Genomic DNA, 17,696 nt, shown 5'->3' on the forward strand with positions numbered 1-17,696 from the left:
ATGCAGGCAGTACACAGTCCGTGCTCATCATCACATCACCATAATGCCTCTCCAGTTGAGAGAGATGAAAAGTGACTCAGGTCCTAGTTAATAGGATCAAAGTCCACCTCTGTCTGCCATTTGGCACAAAACTCACTCAGATTTTAGAGGACTTATTACGAAGGGCGAAGCTGTTAGGGACAAGGAATAAAACAACAGACCTTTCCTTACAGTCAAAAAATATTATGAAAAATCTTGAAATCCAGAATAAATATAAATGTATCTATAGAATATCTATCAAATATCCCCAGTATACTACTTTTTTTTTTTTTTTAAACTAAGATGGCAGGGTCAACACTTATACTTTTACACAGCAAAAAAGCCATAAATTCTTATTTAGCTCCATCTGTAAACACAGCAGGTTACAAGAGATGATGACAAATATCCCTTTCAAGGAAAAATTACTATGGCTCTATATTATATTATTTAGAATAATATTCTTCACCAATGTTATTCAAAAATTGTGATTCAACTACTCTCTGTGAAACAAGACCTATCTGTCTACCTGTCTTTTCAAGGCTATACGATTTTAATCTATGCACTTGCATACTTACAGAAATTCATAGTTGCGTTCTTCAGGTGAAGGCAAGTACATAGTAATAGCATCTAACAAGGGCTGGACCCCTTTGTTTTTCAGGGCACTTCCACAAAGCACAGGCACTGCTGTCTGAGCCAGTGTTACTCTGTGTACTGCAGTTTGTAGCTGTAAAGCAGAGGTATAAATGTTCTATGTGTAGTATTCTGGTCTTGACCAAAATATCCCAGAATTAGATGCCTTCCCTAACCAATCATGTAAAATATCACTCCTCAGCACACTTCCATCATTCTTTATGGCCTTATTCTGCTTTATTTTTCATTGTAAATAACATTAATCACTACCTGGTATATTAGATATATATTTATTAGTTTATTATCTGTCTCCCCATTCACTAGAATGTAAAATCTATATAAGCATTATAGTAAGTCCCGTAAAGATACTGTAAATCACAAGAAACTGGAAAAGTGCTTAAAATAAAGTAGATGCATACAAATATTTCTTGAATAAGTGAATTAACATACTTGTGATTTAACCTTGATAGTCTACTAGAGGAACTGGTTAGAAATTAGAAATATAAATGAGTTACAACTTCTTCAAATAAATTAAATCCACATTAAATAAAATACAAAGGAAAATGAGGTATCAAAGTAGAAACAATTTTTAAAAAAACCTCAAAAACCAAGAAGAGCTTAGGTGTGCTTGCAAGCTACTGATAAGAGAAACGGTGGGTCAATTTAATTTTAGATTGTAAGCTCTTTGAAAACAGAAATCGTGTTATGTGACTATAGGGCACAATAAACATCGCATTTAAGCATTTGAATACTAAACAAGAAAAAAATTCAAACTTATAGCACTTCATTCAATAGAAAAGAAATAATTTTTTCCACCTCTAACTTCAAATGGCTCAAAATTAATCTACAGATCTTGTGTTTTTCTTTACTTCTTTTCATGAAAAATAACTAAGTGAATTTGCTGGGCTCATCTTGGAGCCCACTTAAAACATTACCACTTAAAAACACTTTTCATGGGGGGAAGGTTCCTGGCAGAAAAAATAAAAAACTTGAATAAATCTGTCATAATTCAAATAAATACTACCAGTATTTTACTGGCCTATTCTCTGGTTTAATATATTTCAAAAGAAAACCAAAAAAAAGGGAAGGCCTGGAATAAGTTTCCACTAACAATTAAAACAGATTCAGAAAAAATGTTCTGAGAAAAATGACCATTATAGTAGTCCGAAAGACCAGTAGATCAAAAAAAAAAAAAAAATTCTATCTGTGATTTCCCTAATACTACTTAGTGAAATGATCATAATGAAGGGAAAAGGCTGCAGTAAATGAACAATGTCTTCTAATTTTTAACAGTGTTCTCCTAATTTTTAAGTCCGCATTTTCTAATGATATGCAAAGTTGGAAAAAAAAAAACCCACCTACAACAGAGTAATCAAACCACATCCAATTAGTAAAACTCGGTCAAAGTAAATGAATAATAAAATTTACCTTTTCAGCCGGTAGCAAATCAAAATTCTCACTAAATTTTCCTAAAACCAAGTCAGCAAATTCATCATCCAAATCTGCAACCTATAAAGAAAGCTTTAGTTCTGTAACTTGCATTCACCATCACAACTATTAACTTAAGTCTATGCACCATAAATATTCACTACCCAAATATTTCAAGACAGCTACATGATCTAACTTATCCAGGCCAAGGAACTCTTCACATCTTCTAAATAGATAAAGAGTTTTTCTTTCAAAGGAAAGGAGACTGAAAATTGAAGATACGCTCTCATGAGTTTCCTAAACTCATGGGAAGCCAGAGCCAGACAGAGCACCTCAATAAAGTGTGCTACATACTCAGAGTGCTCAAAAGAAATAAAAAATCCACAGCTGATAGCCAATGATAATATATACAATGAATTGCTGTTTTTAAATAGATTTGGGGGGGGTCTTAGTTTATAAAAAAAAGTTTCATTTGGTAATCCTCTAATATTTTGAATGTTCACCAGATCTCCAAGACATTCAAAGTAAAAGGACTGAACTTGTTTTATAATCCTTCACTGAGGGAAAAAATTTAAGTTGAGGGTGTAGTGGTATCATTTCAATAATAAAACTGTAATTATCTAATTCATGTTCATTTCATAATCATCTGCTTATATGACAGGAGAATTCAACTGACAATAAAATTAACAAAAGAGTTTCAAAAGTTTGTAATAGTAAAAGGGAGCAAAACATTCAAACTTGGTGAGAAAAACACATTTTTAACAGCTAACTATAGCAGAAATGTACCCAACCACCTTTCCAAAAAGCAGCAAATATGATGGTTAAGCATAGCTTCTGGAATCAAACTGTCTGGAAATGGCTCCTACTTACAAACTTGTTCAAAAAAACTTTTGTCAAGTTACATCACCTCTCTTTGTCTTGGTTACTCATGGAGACAATACTAGTACTTACCCTATGGGGCTACTGTGAAGTTTAAATAACCAATTCAAATTATGCTTCCAGGACATATAGTAAGTATATAATAAGCACTGTTTTCATTACTGTTCACCTTTAGAACACAGGAAGTTGATTCTAGTCCACACTAATTTTATTCTCTAATTCAAAAAAAATTTTTTAACTTTGATAAAATACAACAACCATAAAATTACCACCTTAATCATTTCTGAGTGAATAGTTAGGAAGTGGTAAGTATATTCCACACTGTTGTAAAACTAATCTTTAGAACTTTTTCATGTCACAAAACTAAAACTCTATACCCATGAAACAACTCTTCCTCATTCTCCCCTCCCCACAGCTCCTGGTAACTACCACTCTACTTCCTGCCTCTATAAAGTTGAAGACTCTAGATACTTCATATAAGTGAAATCCTACAGTATTCATCTTTTTGTGATTGGCTTATTTCAATTAGCATAATGTCATCAAAGTTCATCTATGTTGTAGCATATGCCAGAATTTCCTTCCTTATTAAAGGCTGAATAATATTCCACTGTATGTACATAGCACATTTTGTTTATCCACTCATCTGCTGATGAATACTTGGGTTGCTTTCACTTTTTGGCTATTGTGAATAATGCTGCTATGAAGAAGGATGAACAAATAGCTCTTCAAGACCCTACTTTCAATTCTTTTGGATATATACCCAGAAGTAAAATTGCTAAATCATATGGTAATTCTATTTTCAATTTCGGAGGAACCACAATACTGTTTTCCACAGTAGTTGTACCATTTTCATTCCTACCAATAGTGCACAAGGGTTACAATTTCTCCCCATCCTTGCCAACACTTTTCTGTTTTTTTGATAGTAGCTATCCTAGCAGGTGTGATGTGGTGTTATTCTCTAACTCTATACATATGTATTTATTCCTTGTAATGAGTACTTTATTACTGTCTAATGATAGTCTCAAATTTTCTTTTTTAAAAATATTTATTTATTTATTTAATTTTGGCTGCTCTGGGTCTTAGTTGCGGCACATGGGACTTTTGCCGCCGCACGCAGGATCTTCGTTGCAGTGTGTGGGATCTTTTAGTTGTGGCACGCCAGCTCTTAGGTGCAGCATGTGGGATCTAGTTCCCTGACCAGGGATCAAACCCGGGCCCCCTGCATTGGGAGCACAGAATCTGAACCGCTGGATCACCAGGGAAGTCCCACAAATTTTATTTTCATTATTTACTACCATGTCCTAGAACAACATGATATTATCTATGGTAAGTGTATGTTGGCTCCTCAAGTAGATTACAAAATCCTTCTTAGGGGCTTCCCTGATGGCGCAGTCGTTTGGAGTCTGCCTGCTAATGCAGGGGACGCGGGTTCGAGCCCTGTTCTGGGAAGATCCCACATGCCACGGAGCAGCTAGGCCCGTGAGCCACAACTACTGAGCCTGCGCGTCTGGAGCCTGTGCTCCGCAACAAGAGAGGCCGCGATAGTGAAGAGGCCCGCGCACCGCGATGAGGAGTGGCCCCCACTTGCCGCAACTGGAGGAAGCCCTCGCGTGGAAACGGAGACCCAACACAGCCAAAAATAAATATAATAAATAAATAAATAAAAGATTACTATTAAAAAAAAAATACTGTGCAGCTATTAAAGTTATAAAAAAAAAAAAATCCTTCTTAGGTTTATTCTGATAGCTCTTTTGTATAAGACAAAACACCTCAAAGGGGAACCAGTTATGTACCCAATTACTGATTAATAAACATCAATTCCCCTTGTATTCTTTTTATGTACCCCTCCACCCCAATTAGGGAGTACAGCAAAACAGTAAGAGCTCTAGCTCTAAACTGAGATGGACCTGGGTTCAGATTCCAGCTCTGCTGCTTATTAGCTGTATGACAACTTATTTAAGCATCCTAAGCTTCTATTTCCTCACCTATAAAATGGGAATACCATAGGTTGTTGTGAGGATTAAGTAATACATGTAAAGTACTTAAGCTATATCATAGTAGGTCCTCAATAAATATGATCCAATAATAAAAACAACAATGATCATTATGTTAATGATAAAATTGATGATTACTATATATTATAAAGAAAATATCTTCAAAAATAACTTCATACAAAAGATGAATGAAAAAAATTAATGATGAAAGGCTCTATTTTGAGCAGTTTAATTTACAAGTGAAAAAAAATCAGAGGGTTCAGACTCATGCTTTTCTCTACCATAAGAATTTATTTAAGGTATGTTTTACTTATTGCTCTAATATAATCTGTATTATTATAAATATTATAAATATTAACAATCTTACTATTTTCTATTAAAATCTTGAAGGTGGATGAGGTCTAGAGTTATATATTAACTATAAAATTGTTTGAAAATTTTCTAAATAATTTGACATCTGCTAATGTAAAAGATGGACATACTCTCTGACCTAGCAATTCCACTCCTAGATTTAACAAATTCTTGCAATGTGTGCAAAGGGATACACTTCAAGATGTTCACAGCAACATTGTTTGTAACAGCAAAAAAGAGGAAACAACCTCAAGTCCATCCACAGGAGAACAGACAATAAACTGTGGGATAATCATATACTGGAACACTATAGAAGACTGAAAATGAATGAAGTATAACCACACACATGAATGAATCTCCAACATAATGTTGAACAATGTAATAAAATACAAACAGTATCATTTCATTTAAGTAAAATTCAAAAACATGGAAAACTAGGTATATATCTGTAGTATATATATATCTGTAAACTATAAAGTAAAGCAAATGAAAGATAACACTGCAATCAAGATAGTGGTGATGGGGGAGTAGATGATTAGTGGAAGGGAGAGAGAAGAGGAGGGAGTAGCACAGGGAGATTCAAGAATATTGCTAATATTCTATTTCTTAAGCTGGGTGGTGATTACACTGGTGTTCACTGTATTATACTTTACATATTCCATATGTAATTTTAGTTGAAATTTCACAATAAATATTTTTTAAAGTTTCTAAATATTTACACAATTTTAAGCTCAAAGTATTTATTTTACTTGTTCAATTAAGGCATTTCTTGCTTCCGTTATCTCCTTCAGCAATTCAGGATCACTCATTTCCAAGAGGGGTTTTCTCTCAAAGTCTTTTCCATCATCTGAATTGGGATTCCAAATAAGTTTTTCTTTACTTACTACATCCACCACTCCTTTGAAAGTTTTGCCTTCACCAATTGGTAACTGTAAGTCAGAGTGAGATTAACATTTTATTAAATGATCATTAGAACTCAATTAGAACTGCACTGGTGATAGAACTTATCTTTCCCCACTCCCCCCCATATCTCTCTTATCATTATTGCCATAATCTATACCTATTTTGATTTATATCCTAACTTCTTCCAAAAGGATTTGCAATAGCTTTAAAAATGTATATAATATTCCACAGTAAAATACATTGATGAGGAAACTGAGAAGGATCTGTTCATATTAATAAACCAAATATTAATCAACCAACCTGTAAAAGCAAAGGCTTTGCCTTCAACTTCTCTCTGATGCTTTCAACTGCATAGTTAAAACTGTAGAAAGTAAAATAATTAAAAATGTTAAGATACTTAAAACAGGATTTAAGAATGTTCTTTAGAATTATAACCCTAAATTGTTCCTAACGTTCACCATTTACCAGTTTTCCACAGGACAACATCTTGTCTAATCTTTTAATGTTAATTTCAGATAATAGTGATTGAGTATCTACCATAATTCTGCCACACAGGTATTTAGGGTATTATTATTATTATTGTGAGCTTCATTTAACTAAAGTTTGAGGTTAAGTGACTTGATCAAGGTCACACATAATAAACTGGAGTTAAGATTCAAATGCAAGATTTGTGATTACAAGTCAAAGATTCTTTCTTCTAACAACTATATTTGTTATCACACGACTACCCACTTTCTTCCAAGAGCCAGCCTGACTAATTTTTCTATACTTTTATCTTAGGCATTCTTCGTATCATATGCTATGCTGTTCATTTCTGTGCTAACACTAGGGTTGGCTACCTGTGGAACGCATGACACATCTTTGGCACGTGGGCTGATTCATACACACATGCAGATCATTCTGGTCCCAATGTCTTTAAGAAGCAGCCTACTATCCAGTCATCTCCCTCCCCATCATCACAGGTGCTGTCAGTCAGTATAGGCAGTATTTCCATCAACCTCAAGGAACTCCAAACAGAAAAGGGTCAGAACCTAAGCCTAGCACATTTTGAAGGTTGCTGTGCTTTTTACTAATCAAGACAAAAGTCCTCTAAACCAGCAGCCTTAGAATTACTGTACAGAGTTACAGAAATACAAAGCATACTGTGTGATATCAGGAGAGACATGGTTTATGTTTTCTTATTGACACTCTCATACCACAGATCAGGATCTCTCCCTTTCACATTTCCCCAGCATCCTTTGAATTCTTAATTCTTGCCCTTTCACATTTTCTCCAAATCCTTCATATATTCTTGATTGTCTGAATTCTGTTCTCAGAACACGTATCCATTTTGGATTACCACTCTGTAAATCTGCAGTATTACCACTGCATCTCAGCATTAACTCTTTTGCCCTATATGCAGGTCTCAAAACATCTACATTCTCCTCTCCTAGTTTCCTTTCATTGAGAGCATTTTACCCATTAGCTAAAGAAAATCAGGGACAAGGAAGAACATCATTCTCTGAAGCAGCTACAAGAAACAATTCTCTTCCCTCCACCATCAGCATTGACAGGGAGCACCGTAACATTCAGCAATACAAGGACTCGATCATACAGCTGTAAATAGAAGCAATGGAACCAGCAAGACATCACTCTGTCAGGAGCCTAGAAAACAGGATAAAGCCTCTCTACATTAGAATCAGAACGATTCATCATCTATCAGCTCTCTATTAATCCCACATTGTTCCTTTACCTATGAATCAGCTGCTCTGAAATTTGTTTTAAATGGGATTGAATTGGGATTCCAAGGAATATTTATACTTTATAGGGAACAGCTGTTTATAAATTTAAGTTATAGTGCATTAAAAGCTCAAATCATATTCTTACTTTGATAAGCCAAAGAAAAACACGTTAAATACCTTGCTCCAATTTTGTCCATCTTGTTTAAAAAACAGATTCGAGGTATCTTGTGTTTATCAGCTTGCCTCCATACTGTAAGAGTTTGTGCCTAAAGCAAAGATAAGGAAAAAAACCCATATTTGACAAAAATAACTATGTTACTACACATGGAATAAGCAAACCTAAGACTCTATTATAACATAGAATTGGGCCCTATTCTAGCATAGAATTAGCACCATTGCACACATACCTCTAGACCCACTCTTATGCTATCAGGTTAAAACAGTTAAGAAAATGATCAAGCATGACTGAAGATTATGTTTCAAACTGAGAATACTTCGGGTGAACTAGGTTGCAACACAAAGGGAATTAACAACTGGGAAGTACTGGGAGTCACAGAAAGAGGAATTAACCAAGAATTACAAGACCTACTTTTTGTTTGGCTTCACCTTACTTAGTAACATCACATAATACTGAACTCATCAGTTTTCTGATCTGTGAAATATGGACTTTTGCCTTAATTAATTCAGACAGTTGTGATGTAAAAAGAATAGGAATGTACTATAAAACATTACTATGATAAAAATCGTGTATTTTTACTGTGAATGTTTGAATGTTCATATAAACTGAAGAGGATTTAAGGGGGGAAAAGGAAGCCAATACCTGTTATTTCTAAGTTACAATTCTCATATGCTTTTCTATTTGGCTTTTTTTGTTGTTGTTATTGTTAAACAAGTAATTTTTAATATTTGGCTTCTTTTAATTCCACTTTCTGTACATGTTAAATATAAATAGTTTGCCTAGTAGAGTCTAATAGCCCTGAAGTAGAGCATTAAAAGCCTAATGTGCTGACACTGTTAAAACAGAAGCCAGTTTGTCATTTGTTTTATTAGGTAAAATTTATATACAATAAAATACAGTTGACCCTTGAACAATATACGGATTAGGGGCACCAACCTCTGCAAAGTCAAAAACCACTTACAACTTTACAGTTGGCCCTCCCTATGTGCAGTTCCGCAGCTGCGGATTCAACCAACCATGGATTATATAGTTCTGAAGCCCAAATTTAGTGGAAAAAATCCACATATAAGTGAACCCATGAAGTTTAAACCCATGTTGTTTGAGGGTCAATACAGATTTTCAGTTTATAGTTCAATGAATTTTAATAAATGCATATACTTGTATAACTATTACCCCAATAAAGAGAAAGAACATACAGAACATTAGAGATTTTTATGTCCCTCCCCCCATAGCAACCAGTTCTGATTTCTGTCACCACAGATTCAATCTGCCTATTATTGAACCTCATATAAATAGCATGGCTTCTTTCACCCAACATGATGTTTTTGACATTCATTCATGTTGTTGGGCATACTGGTTCATTTTTACTGCTAAATTCCTTTGTATAAATGTACCAGTTTTTCTATCCACATGTGGATGTGCACTTGTGTTGTTTCTAATTTGGGACTATTATGAATTTAGCTGCTATAAACATTCTGAACAAATCTTTGGTGAACAAATGTTTTCATTCCCTTGGATAAAGATGGAGGAGTAGAACTGCTGGGTTATAAGACAAGTGTATATTTACCTTTATAAGAAACTGCCAAATAGTCTTCCAAAATGGTTATAATATTTTACAGTCCCACCAACAATGTGTAAGAGTTCCAGTTACTCCACATCCTCAACCAAGATTTGCTATCATTCTTTTTAATTGTAGCCATTCTTGTGGGTATGAAATGGTCTCTTTGTAATTTTAATTTGCATTTCCCTAATGACCAATGAGACTGAGCATCTTTTCATGTGCTTACTGGTCATTCACATGTCTTCTTTGGTGAAGTAGCCATTCAAGTCCTTTGTCTTTTTTTAAATTGGGTTGTTAGTTTTTATTGTTGATATGCAATTCTTCATATATTCTGGATACAAGTCTTTGGTCATACACATGTACTGTAAAAATTTCAGCACATACTCCCTAAGACAATAATATTCTCTACATAATCAACTGTTATTGCACTATGGAAGTTTAACATTCATATAATATTTTATCTAACATTATAAATTTTCTCACAGTCTAAGGCTTGCCTTCTTTTTTAAGTTTCAAGCACATAATTTTGAAGAGGTCCAATTAATCAACTTGTTTTTGTTTTATGCTTCTTGTGTCTTCTCCAAGAAATTGTTACCTACCACCTTCTCCACCCACGCCAAAGTTGTTAAGATAATACTTTATTTTCCCTCTAGAAGGTATACGGATTTAGCTTAACACTATGATCCACTCCAAACTAATTTTCATGTGGGGGTGGGGGGATATATATTATAAATTTCCCTAGAACTAAACATATTAAAAAATAAAACAAAAATTCCCATCACCCCACCTGCCAGCTAAAAGTCCATCTACTGTTTTAGCGAACAATAGCCTCCTGTATCACAAACTCAGAAACTTCCTATTACAGCATATTTCAATCTTGTAAATAATGTAATCTGAATGATTGTCAAATTTATGTAACGAAGTTATAATGACAGGAAGCATTAGGAAATGAAATGACTCAAAGTAATAGAAATAATCAGTGTATAATCAACCTCAGACAGCAGTGTCAGGCTTTGTATCAAGCAAATATCACTGTCTGTCAGGGGTCCTCAGGTGGGGCTTTCAATAACTGTATTATTTCCCCTCAAACTAGTACAATAAGTATCCACGTACTCTTCACCTAGATTCACCAAATATTAACATGTTACACTTGCCTTTTTTCTCTCTCTATAAAACATTATGTGTCTGGGAAAATGTGCCACTTGGAACTACTATAAAGAGCATGATTAACTGATGGTTCCAACTGTTACCCTTCTAGATCTACCACCATGTATTCTCAAGGCCCACCTTCTTGGGGGCTGTTTCCAGCTAATGACTGAGCTCAGCAGAAGTACTAATGGAGGCCTATTCCCACAAGACATGGGTTCCTCTAACAGGTAACATTAGCTCGAGGACTCCCCATGAGCGTAGCCAAACCCTTTTGGAACTGTTCTATAGCCTGAGACTCTTCCTGCCCAATCCCCCATCCTTCCCCCTCTCCTTCACAGGTGTCAGCCTGCCCTGTGGTCTGAACGCCCTCTCCCACTTCCCTCTTTTCTCCCTTATTCTTCACAGGCATTTCCCCCCAATAAATCTCCTATACATCTAATCCCATCTTGGCATCTACTGATCAAAGTACCCAAACTAACACCATGTGTGTATGTATGGGTGGATGAAAACAAGTTGCAGACACCATGAGACTTTAATCCTAAATACTTCAGCATGCATTTCCTAAGAATAAGGACATTTTCCTATATAATCAATTACAAAGACCACATTCAGGAAAATTTAAGTTGACACAATACTTTAATATATATATTACATATTCAAATTTCTGATTTTCCCAGTGATGTCCTTTGTAACTTTTTCTTTTTGATACAGGATTCAGCCACAGAGGATATATTACATTTAGTTTTCTTGTCTCTTTAGAATCCTTTAATCTAGAACAATTCCACAGCTTCCCCCCAACCCCAATTGTTCATTTTCCTTATGTTAAAACATTTTTTTTGAATTTCTGAAAAGTCTTGGCCAGTTGTTTTGCACAATGTCTTTCAATTTAGATTTGTTTGTTTTCTCATGATTTGGGCCAAACATTTTTGCCAGGAATACAACATAGGTAATGTTGTATCTTTCTTAGTGCATCATATCAGGAGGCCCATGGTGTCAATTTGTCCCATTTTGGGGGATATTGATTTTGATACCTTAATTAAGGTATTGCTTTTAGTAATTTTAAGATTAGAAGAACTAATGTGGGTTCTATATTCAAGATAAAGTCAATCTTGAGATTATAAAACAAATGGAGTACCAGCTAAAGAGAGCATAATTGACCCCAGTAGCAACAATTTTATTATAAACCCACTTTCAGGATTTATTCAAGGAGTTTTATATTAAGTTTCGGGAGAAAATCCTTCATGGGTTGCTCACATTTCTGCATGTTTTGTCAGGAGAGGCACTGACTGCCTTTATTCTGGACTATCTTTTCAAAAATGTTTGTATAGCGAACAGTTTAGAAAGATATTGCATCTCCCTTCAGAGCAAAAGGTAGGTTGGTAATTACAACCCTGGAAGACAATGTATCCCTTCAGAGCAAAGAGCAGGCACGTTTACTGCCCATTATAAAATACTTGCATTCTCTAAGCACAGGGTTCCACTGCAGCTGTCACCTGACTTCCCTTTGTCACCCTACGGGAATTAGGGCTTGAGGAACCAACACAATGAAATGCTGATACTCTGGATATTGCTATTTTGGTGATTAATAAAGTCCTTCATCCCTGACTCAGAAATCTTGTGTCTTCTGCCAGAATCCATAAAACTATGGCAGACTAACTTGTTAGCTTTAAAGTAAGAATCTCAGCCTCTTCACAGTTCTCAAAAAACTTTCGTATTTCCTACAGAAAAGCAAACTTTACTTTCCCTTTTACTATGAAGTATATGAGATCATATATAGATCACATCTCAATATTAAATTCCAAATTCCTTTAACCATAATTGGATTTATATGAGCTTACCAAATAAGGGGTTATAGTTAATTAATCTGATGCATTCTACTTTTTAAAAAAACCATGCTGTTCTATCTTTACTTTACTTTGACAATATTTTTTACCTCTACACCAGCAGAGGCATCAAACACAGCCACTGCACCATCTAACACTCTTAGGCAGCGCTCAACCTCCAAGGTAAAGTCCACATGACCTAAGAAAAAGATGAGAAATATAACACCTAAAGTCTTTAAACCATCACCATCACCACCACCACCACCACCACCACCACCACCACCACGTGATCCAGCAATCCCAGTTTGGGTACATACCCAGAATAATTGAAAGGATAATGTCAAAGAGATATTTACGCCCCCATGTTCAGAACAGCACTATTCACAACAGCCAAGAGGCAGAAGCAACCCAAATATCCATCAATGGATGAATGGTGTGTGTGTATATATATATATACACAAAATTTTGTATATATACAAAATGTGTTACTTCTGGGCAAAGGAATACTATGCAGCCTTAAAAAGGAAGGAAATCCTGTCACAGGCTACAACATGGATGAACCCTGAAAAATTTTGCTAAGTGAAATAAGCCAGTCACAAAAGGACAAATAGAGTATGATTCTACTTATAAGAGGTATCTAAAGTAGTCAATCTCATAGATCTAGAAAGCAGAATGGTGGTTACCAGGATTCAGGGGAGAGGACAAAGAAGAAAAGTCATTTTATGGGTATAGAGTTTCAGTTCAACAAAATGAAAAAGTTCTGGAGATCTATTTCACAATAATATGAACATACTTAACACTACCGAACTGTACACTTAAAAATGGTTAAGACAGTAAATTTTTATGATATATGTTTTTTTACCACAATTAAAAAAAAAATACACAAACAGAAAAGCCTCAAAGTAATGCAGCACCTCTGCATTGCTGAAACAGCACTATACCTGGTGTATCAATTAGATTGATTCTATACCCCTTCCAATCGAATGTAACAGCAGCTGATTGAATAGTTATGCCTCGTTCTCGCTCTTGAGCCATGAAATCTGTCACTGTGTCTCCGTCATCAACATCTAACCAGGAAAAAAAATGACAGTTAGGCTTAAAAGTATATTTTATACGTCTTTGATATCTACCTGACATAGTTTAATTTGCTCTAAGAAACACTGTTTACAAAATATTTGGTTTAATAGAGCCCTTAATCATTCTCTAAATAAATCGTCATTCTAGAAAAAGATTTTTCAGCAGATGAGTAATTCTTCCATAAAAATAATTTTTCTGTAATAACTAAGATTAAACTTTTAATATTTTAATTTTACTGAACCATATACTTCTTCCATTTTTTTCCTGGTTTAACTTTCATCATCCCATCCTTATCTGACGTTCCTCACACCTAATCCCTTGACAGGAGGCAGAGTAATGCCATAAAAGAGCACAGACAGACCAAATTTAAATCCCAACTTTATCACTTCTCTACAATCTTGCGCAAGTTACTTAATCTAGTTTTTAAAATACGGCTAATAAAGCCAACCTTGCTGGATTGTTATAAGAATGAAATGAGACTATATATATATATATATATATAAAGTACCTAGCTCAGTAAATGGTAGTTACATGGAATAAGGTAGAGAAAAAATTCCTCCAAAGTTAAATCATCTTTTACAAACCTTTCTCATTACTAAATTTTCCTTTTAGGATTTATTTATACAAATATAAATAAAGTCTTCTATAGTATAAAGTCATGGATAAAATTTATCCTGACTACCAAAAAGGTCACTCAAATTACTCTGCAGTAAAATTCTTGAATTATGCATTTTACTCTTACTCTTATTCAGTAAAAGAAATGACAAAGAGCTGATCTTTACCAGTCAAAATTCAAGTTATCATGGCCTTATACTACCACTGCTTATGTCAGCATTAAACCTCTAAAATGCTAACTAGTTACTCCATATCATTTTTGTGTGTGTATACGTGTGTATAAATAAACACACACACAAATGCACCAACAGAGGGGAAAATAGCAAGAAAAATGTATCTGTTAGCAACTCCAAATATCAATGTTAAAGAATTGTTAACAGTATTGCCAGTTATTCACAATATAACTAACCAAGAAAACAAGTATCATTAAGAAGACAAAGACCAAATAACTAACCAGAGCTTCTAAATAAGGCATTAAGTTTCTAAGACACTCAAAAAATAAAAATTTGCACAAAGATAAAGATCTTTATTTCCTATTATTATTATTATTTTTAAATATAAATTATTTATTCATTTATTGGCTGCGTTGGGTCTTCGTAGCTGCGCGCGGGCTTTCTCTAGTTGTGGTGAGCGGGGGCTACTCTTCGTTGTGGTGTACGGGCTTCTCATTGCAGCGGCTTCTCTTTGTTGCAGAGAATGGGTTCTAGGCACGCGGGCTCAGTAGTTGTGGCTTGTGGGCCCTAGAACGCAGGCTCAATAGCTGTGGCACATGGACTTAGTTGCCCGCGGCATGTGGGATCTTCCCGGACCAGGGCTCGAACCTGTGTTCTCTGCATTGGCAGGCAGATTCCCAACCACTGTGCCACCAGGGAAGTCCTCCTATTATTTCTTTATGATTAAACATATGACTAATAAAATCAACCTTGGATCAACAAATTCTGCCACAATTTGGATAGTTTCTAGGCCTCTGGCCTGAACCAGAAAAGAACCTCAAAACATATCTAGTTTGTGTGTGTGTGTGTGTGTGTGTGTGTGTGTGTGTACACATGTGTGTATATATATGTATCTAATATATATATATATACATATATACATATATATTATATATATATATATATATATATTCCTAGAGTAGTCAAATTCATAGACAAAGAAAGTATAAGGGTGGTTTCCAGGGGCTGGGCAGAGGGGGCAACGGGGAGTTGTTGTTCGATGGGCATATAATTTGGGCTTTGCAAGACGAAAAAGTTCTGCAGAATAGTTGCAAACAATGTGAATATACTCAACACTATTGAACTGTACACTTAGAAACGGTTAAGATGGTAAATTTTATGTTATGTGTTTTTTTCACCACAATTAAAAAAAAACCTGTTTACTTGAAAATTGCCTGCGTCCAACTCATCTGGACCCTCGACTCAAGGATACACTCAGGGGATATGAGGGAAGGATTCTAATCAGATTCGTGATACAAAAGAGGAAGCCTAACAATGTTCAGTGTTTTGCTGTCTGTTATTTCCCCATTTACACAGCAATAAATTCTATGAGAAATTCATGTGCTTATACATTTAGGAACCTATCATCATGAAGGTTCTAATCGTGAGTGGTTTTCTCCTCTATAAATATTAAGTCTCAGCCAATTCCAAGGGTCTAGAGAAATGGGTCTCAATAGAGCGCCATTTCAAAATCACTGCGGAGCTTTTGAAAAAGACATTAATTTCTACTTCTGGTATTATTGACCTGATGACCTCCATGTCACATTTCAAAACTGTTTCACCAGAGTTAAAGAAAGGCACTTCATAATGATAAAAGCGTTGATTCATCAGAGAAATATAACAATCATAAATGTGTATGAGTCAAATATGAGTTTCAAAATACGTGATGCAAAAATACAGACATCCAGGCCATACCCAGACATGCTGAATCTAAATTTTCAGAGTGGACCTAGGGCATTGTTATTTAAAAACAAAACAAAACAAAATCTTTAAAAGATACATGGGCATTAAATGTGCATGCCTGGTCAAGAACCACAGTTTTGGGACTTCCCTGATGGCGCAGTGATTAAGACTCCATGCTCCCAATGCAGGGGGCCCGGGTTCAAACCCTGGTCAGGGAACTAGATCCCACATGCATGCTGCAACTAAGAGTTTGCATGCGACAACTAAGGAGCCCACCGGCCGCAACTAAGGAGCCGGTGAGCTGCAACTAAGGAGCCTGCCTACCACAACTAAGACCCAGCACAAATAAATAATAAAATAAAATTTTTTTAAAAAAAGAACCACTTTTTAAAATAATTAATTAATTAATTAATTTTTTATTTTTGGCTATGTTGGGTCTTCGTTTCTGTGCGAGGGCTTTCTCTAGTTGGGGCAAGCGGGGGCCACTCTTCATCGCGGTGCGCGGGCCTCTCACTATCGCAGCTTCTCTTGTTGTGGAGCACAGGCTCCAGACGTGCAGGCTCAGTAGTTGTGGCTCACGGGCCTAGTTGCTCCACGGCATGTGGGATCTTCCCAGACCAGGGCTCAAACCCGTGTCCCCTGCATTGGCAGGCAGATTCTCAACCACTGCGCCACCAGGGAAGCCCAGAACCACACTTTTTGACATACTATAATAAAAAAGTAAATTCAAAACTTAGGTAAATTATACTATTACTGGGGGTTAAGGATTAACGAAATCCTTTCTTGTTCTGCATGAGAATTTGACCTCTGGTTAACCTTCTGGCTCTCTTCTTCTAGAGCCCAGAAAACCAGTATGCCAACTGCATTGCTAGGCAACACATTTATGGAAAAAATAATTTCTGACTGGTAAACTACATCTGACCTGGGAAGAATTAATAATGAATTATAAATACCTGATGAAGATACATAGCTTTAGGCTTCCCTGAGTGGGGTATGGCATGCCCCTTGTGGGAAGCCAGGAAGATGACCCATGGAGCTGTAACAAGAGATGCTCATTCCTACGGGGCATGAGTCTTCTAAGCTAGGGTGGCTCCTGTGAATCTTGTTACCTTGCAACTAAGCTATCACTTTTGGGTGGCCAAAGAAGACAGTTCCCACATAGCTATGTGGACTGCTATAAGAACTTCTGTAGAAACACCTATTGCTGGTCTGCTGGTAAGCTATGTTTCCTGTCTCACAGCCTTCTGAATAGACCAGTGCCAACTATAGCCCAAGATAGTCTTGTGAGTCTGATTGTTTAATTGAACCTAAAAAGACCCTTTGGTGAGTACTGTAACTACCTTAACTTTATGTTGTGGTTTAGACAGCAGTGCCTCCATGCCATATGCAAGATCTCTAGGTTGACTTCTTAATCAAAATATTTTCCATTGATGTTTTTTCTAATGGGGGGGCAGGGTGAGAGGAGGAATCCATT

At 35.7% G+C, this 17,696-nt stretch overlaps 1 protein-coding gene across 6 annotated transcripts in view; it reads right to left on the reverse strand.

The window, feature by feature from the left end:
- The window catches only part of GFM2 (GTP dependent ribosome recycling factor mitochondrial 2), a 47,390-nt gene that overhangs the window by 20,345 nt on the left and 9,349 nt on the right, over window positions 1-17,696 (reverse strand). For 5 of the 6 annotated variants that reach the window (XM_059916574.1, XM_059916572.1, XM_059916575.1 and 2 more), the window contains 7 exons: window positions 13,577-13,702; window positions 12,746-12,834; window positions 8,102-8,190; window positions 6,504-6,564; window positions 6,050-6,229; window positions 2,077-2,157; window positions 594-742 (listed from right to left, as the gene is read on the reverse strand). In XM_059916574.1, the coding sequence (XP_059772557.1) occupies window positions 594-742; window positions 2,077-2,157; window positions 6,050-6,229; window positions 6,504-6,564; window positions 8,102-8,190; window positions 12,746-12,834; window positions 13,577-13,702 (775 nt within the window). Of the gene's footprint in view, window positions 1-593; window positions 743-2,076; window positions 2,158-6,049; window positions 6,230-6,503; window positions 6,565-8,101; window positions 8,191-12,745; window positions 12,835-13,576; window positions 13,703-17,562; window positions 17,695-17,696 lie in introns of those variants that run through there. The other variant, XM_059916577.1, reaches the window with a different exon arrangement.

Source organism: Balaenoptera ricei, chromosome 3 (genome assembly GCF_028023285.1).
Source record: "Balaenoptera ricei isolate mBalRic1 chromosome 3, mBalRic1.hap2, whole genome shotgun sequence".
NCBI classification, from domain to species: Eukaryota; Metazoa; Chordata; class Mammalia; order Artiodactyla; family Balaenopteridae; genus Balaenoptera; species Balaenoptera ricei.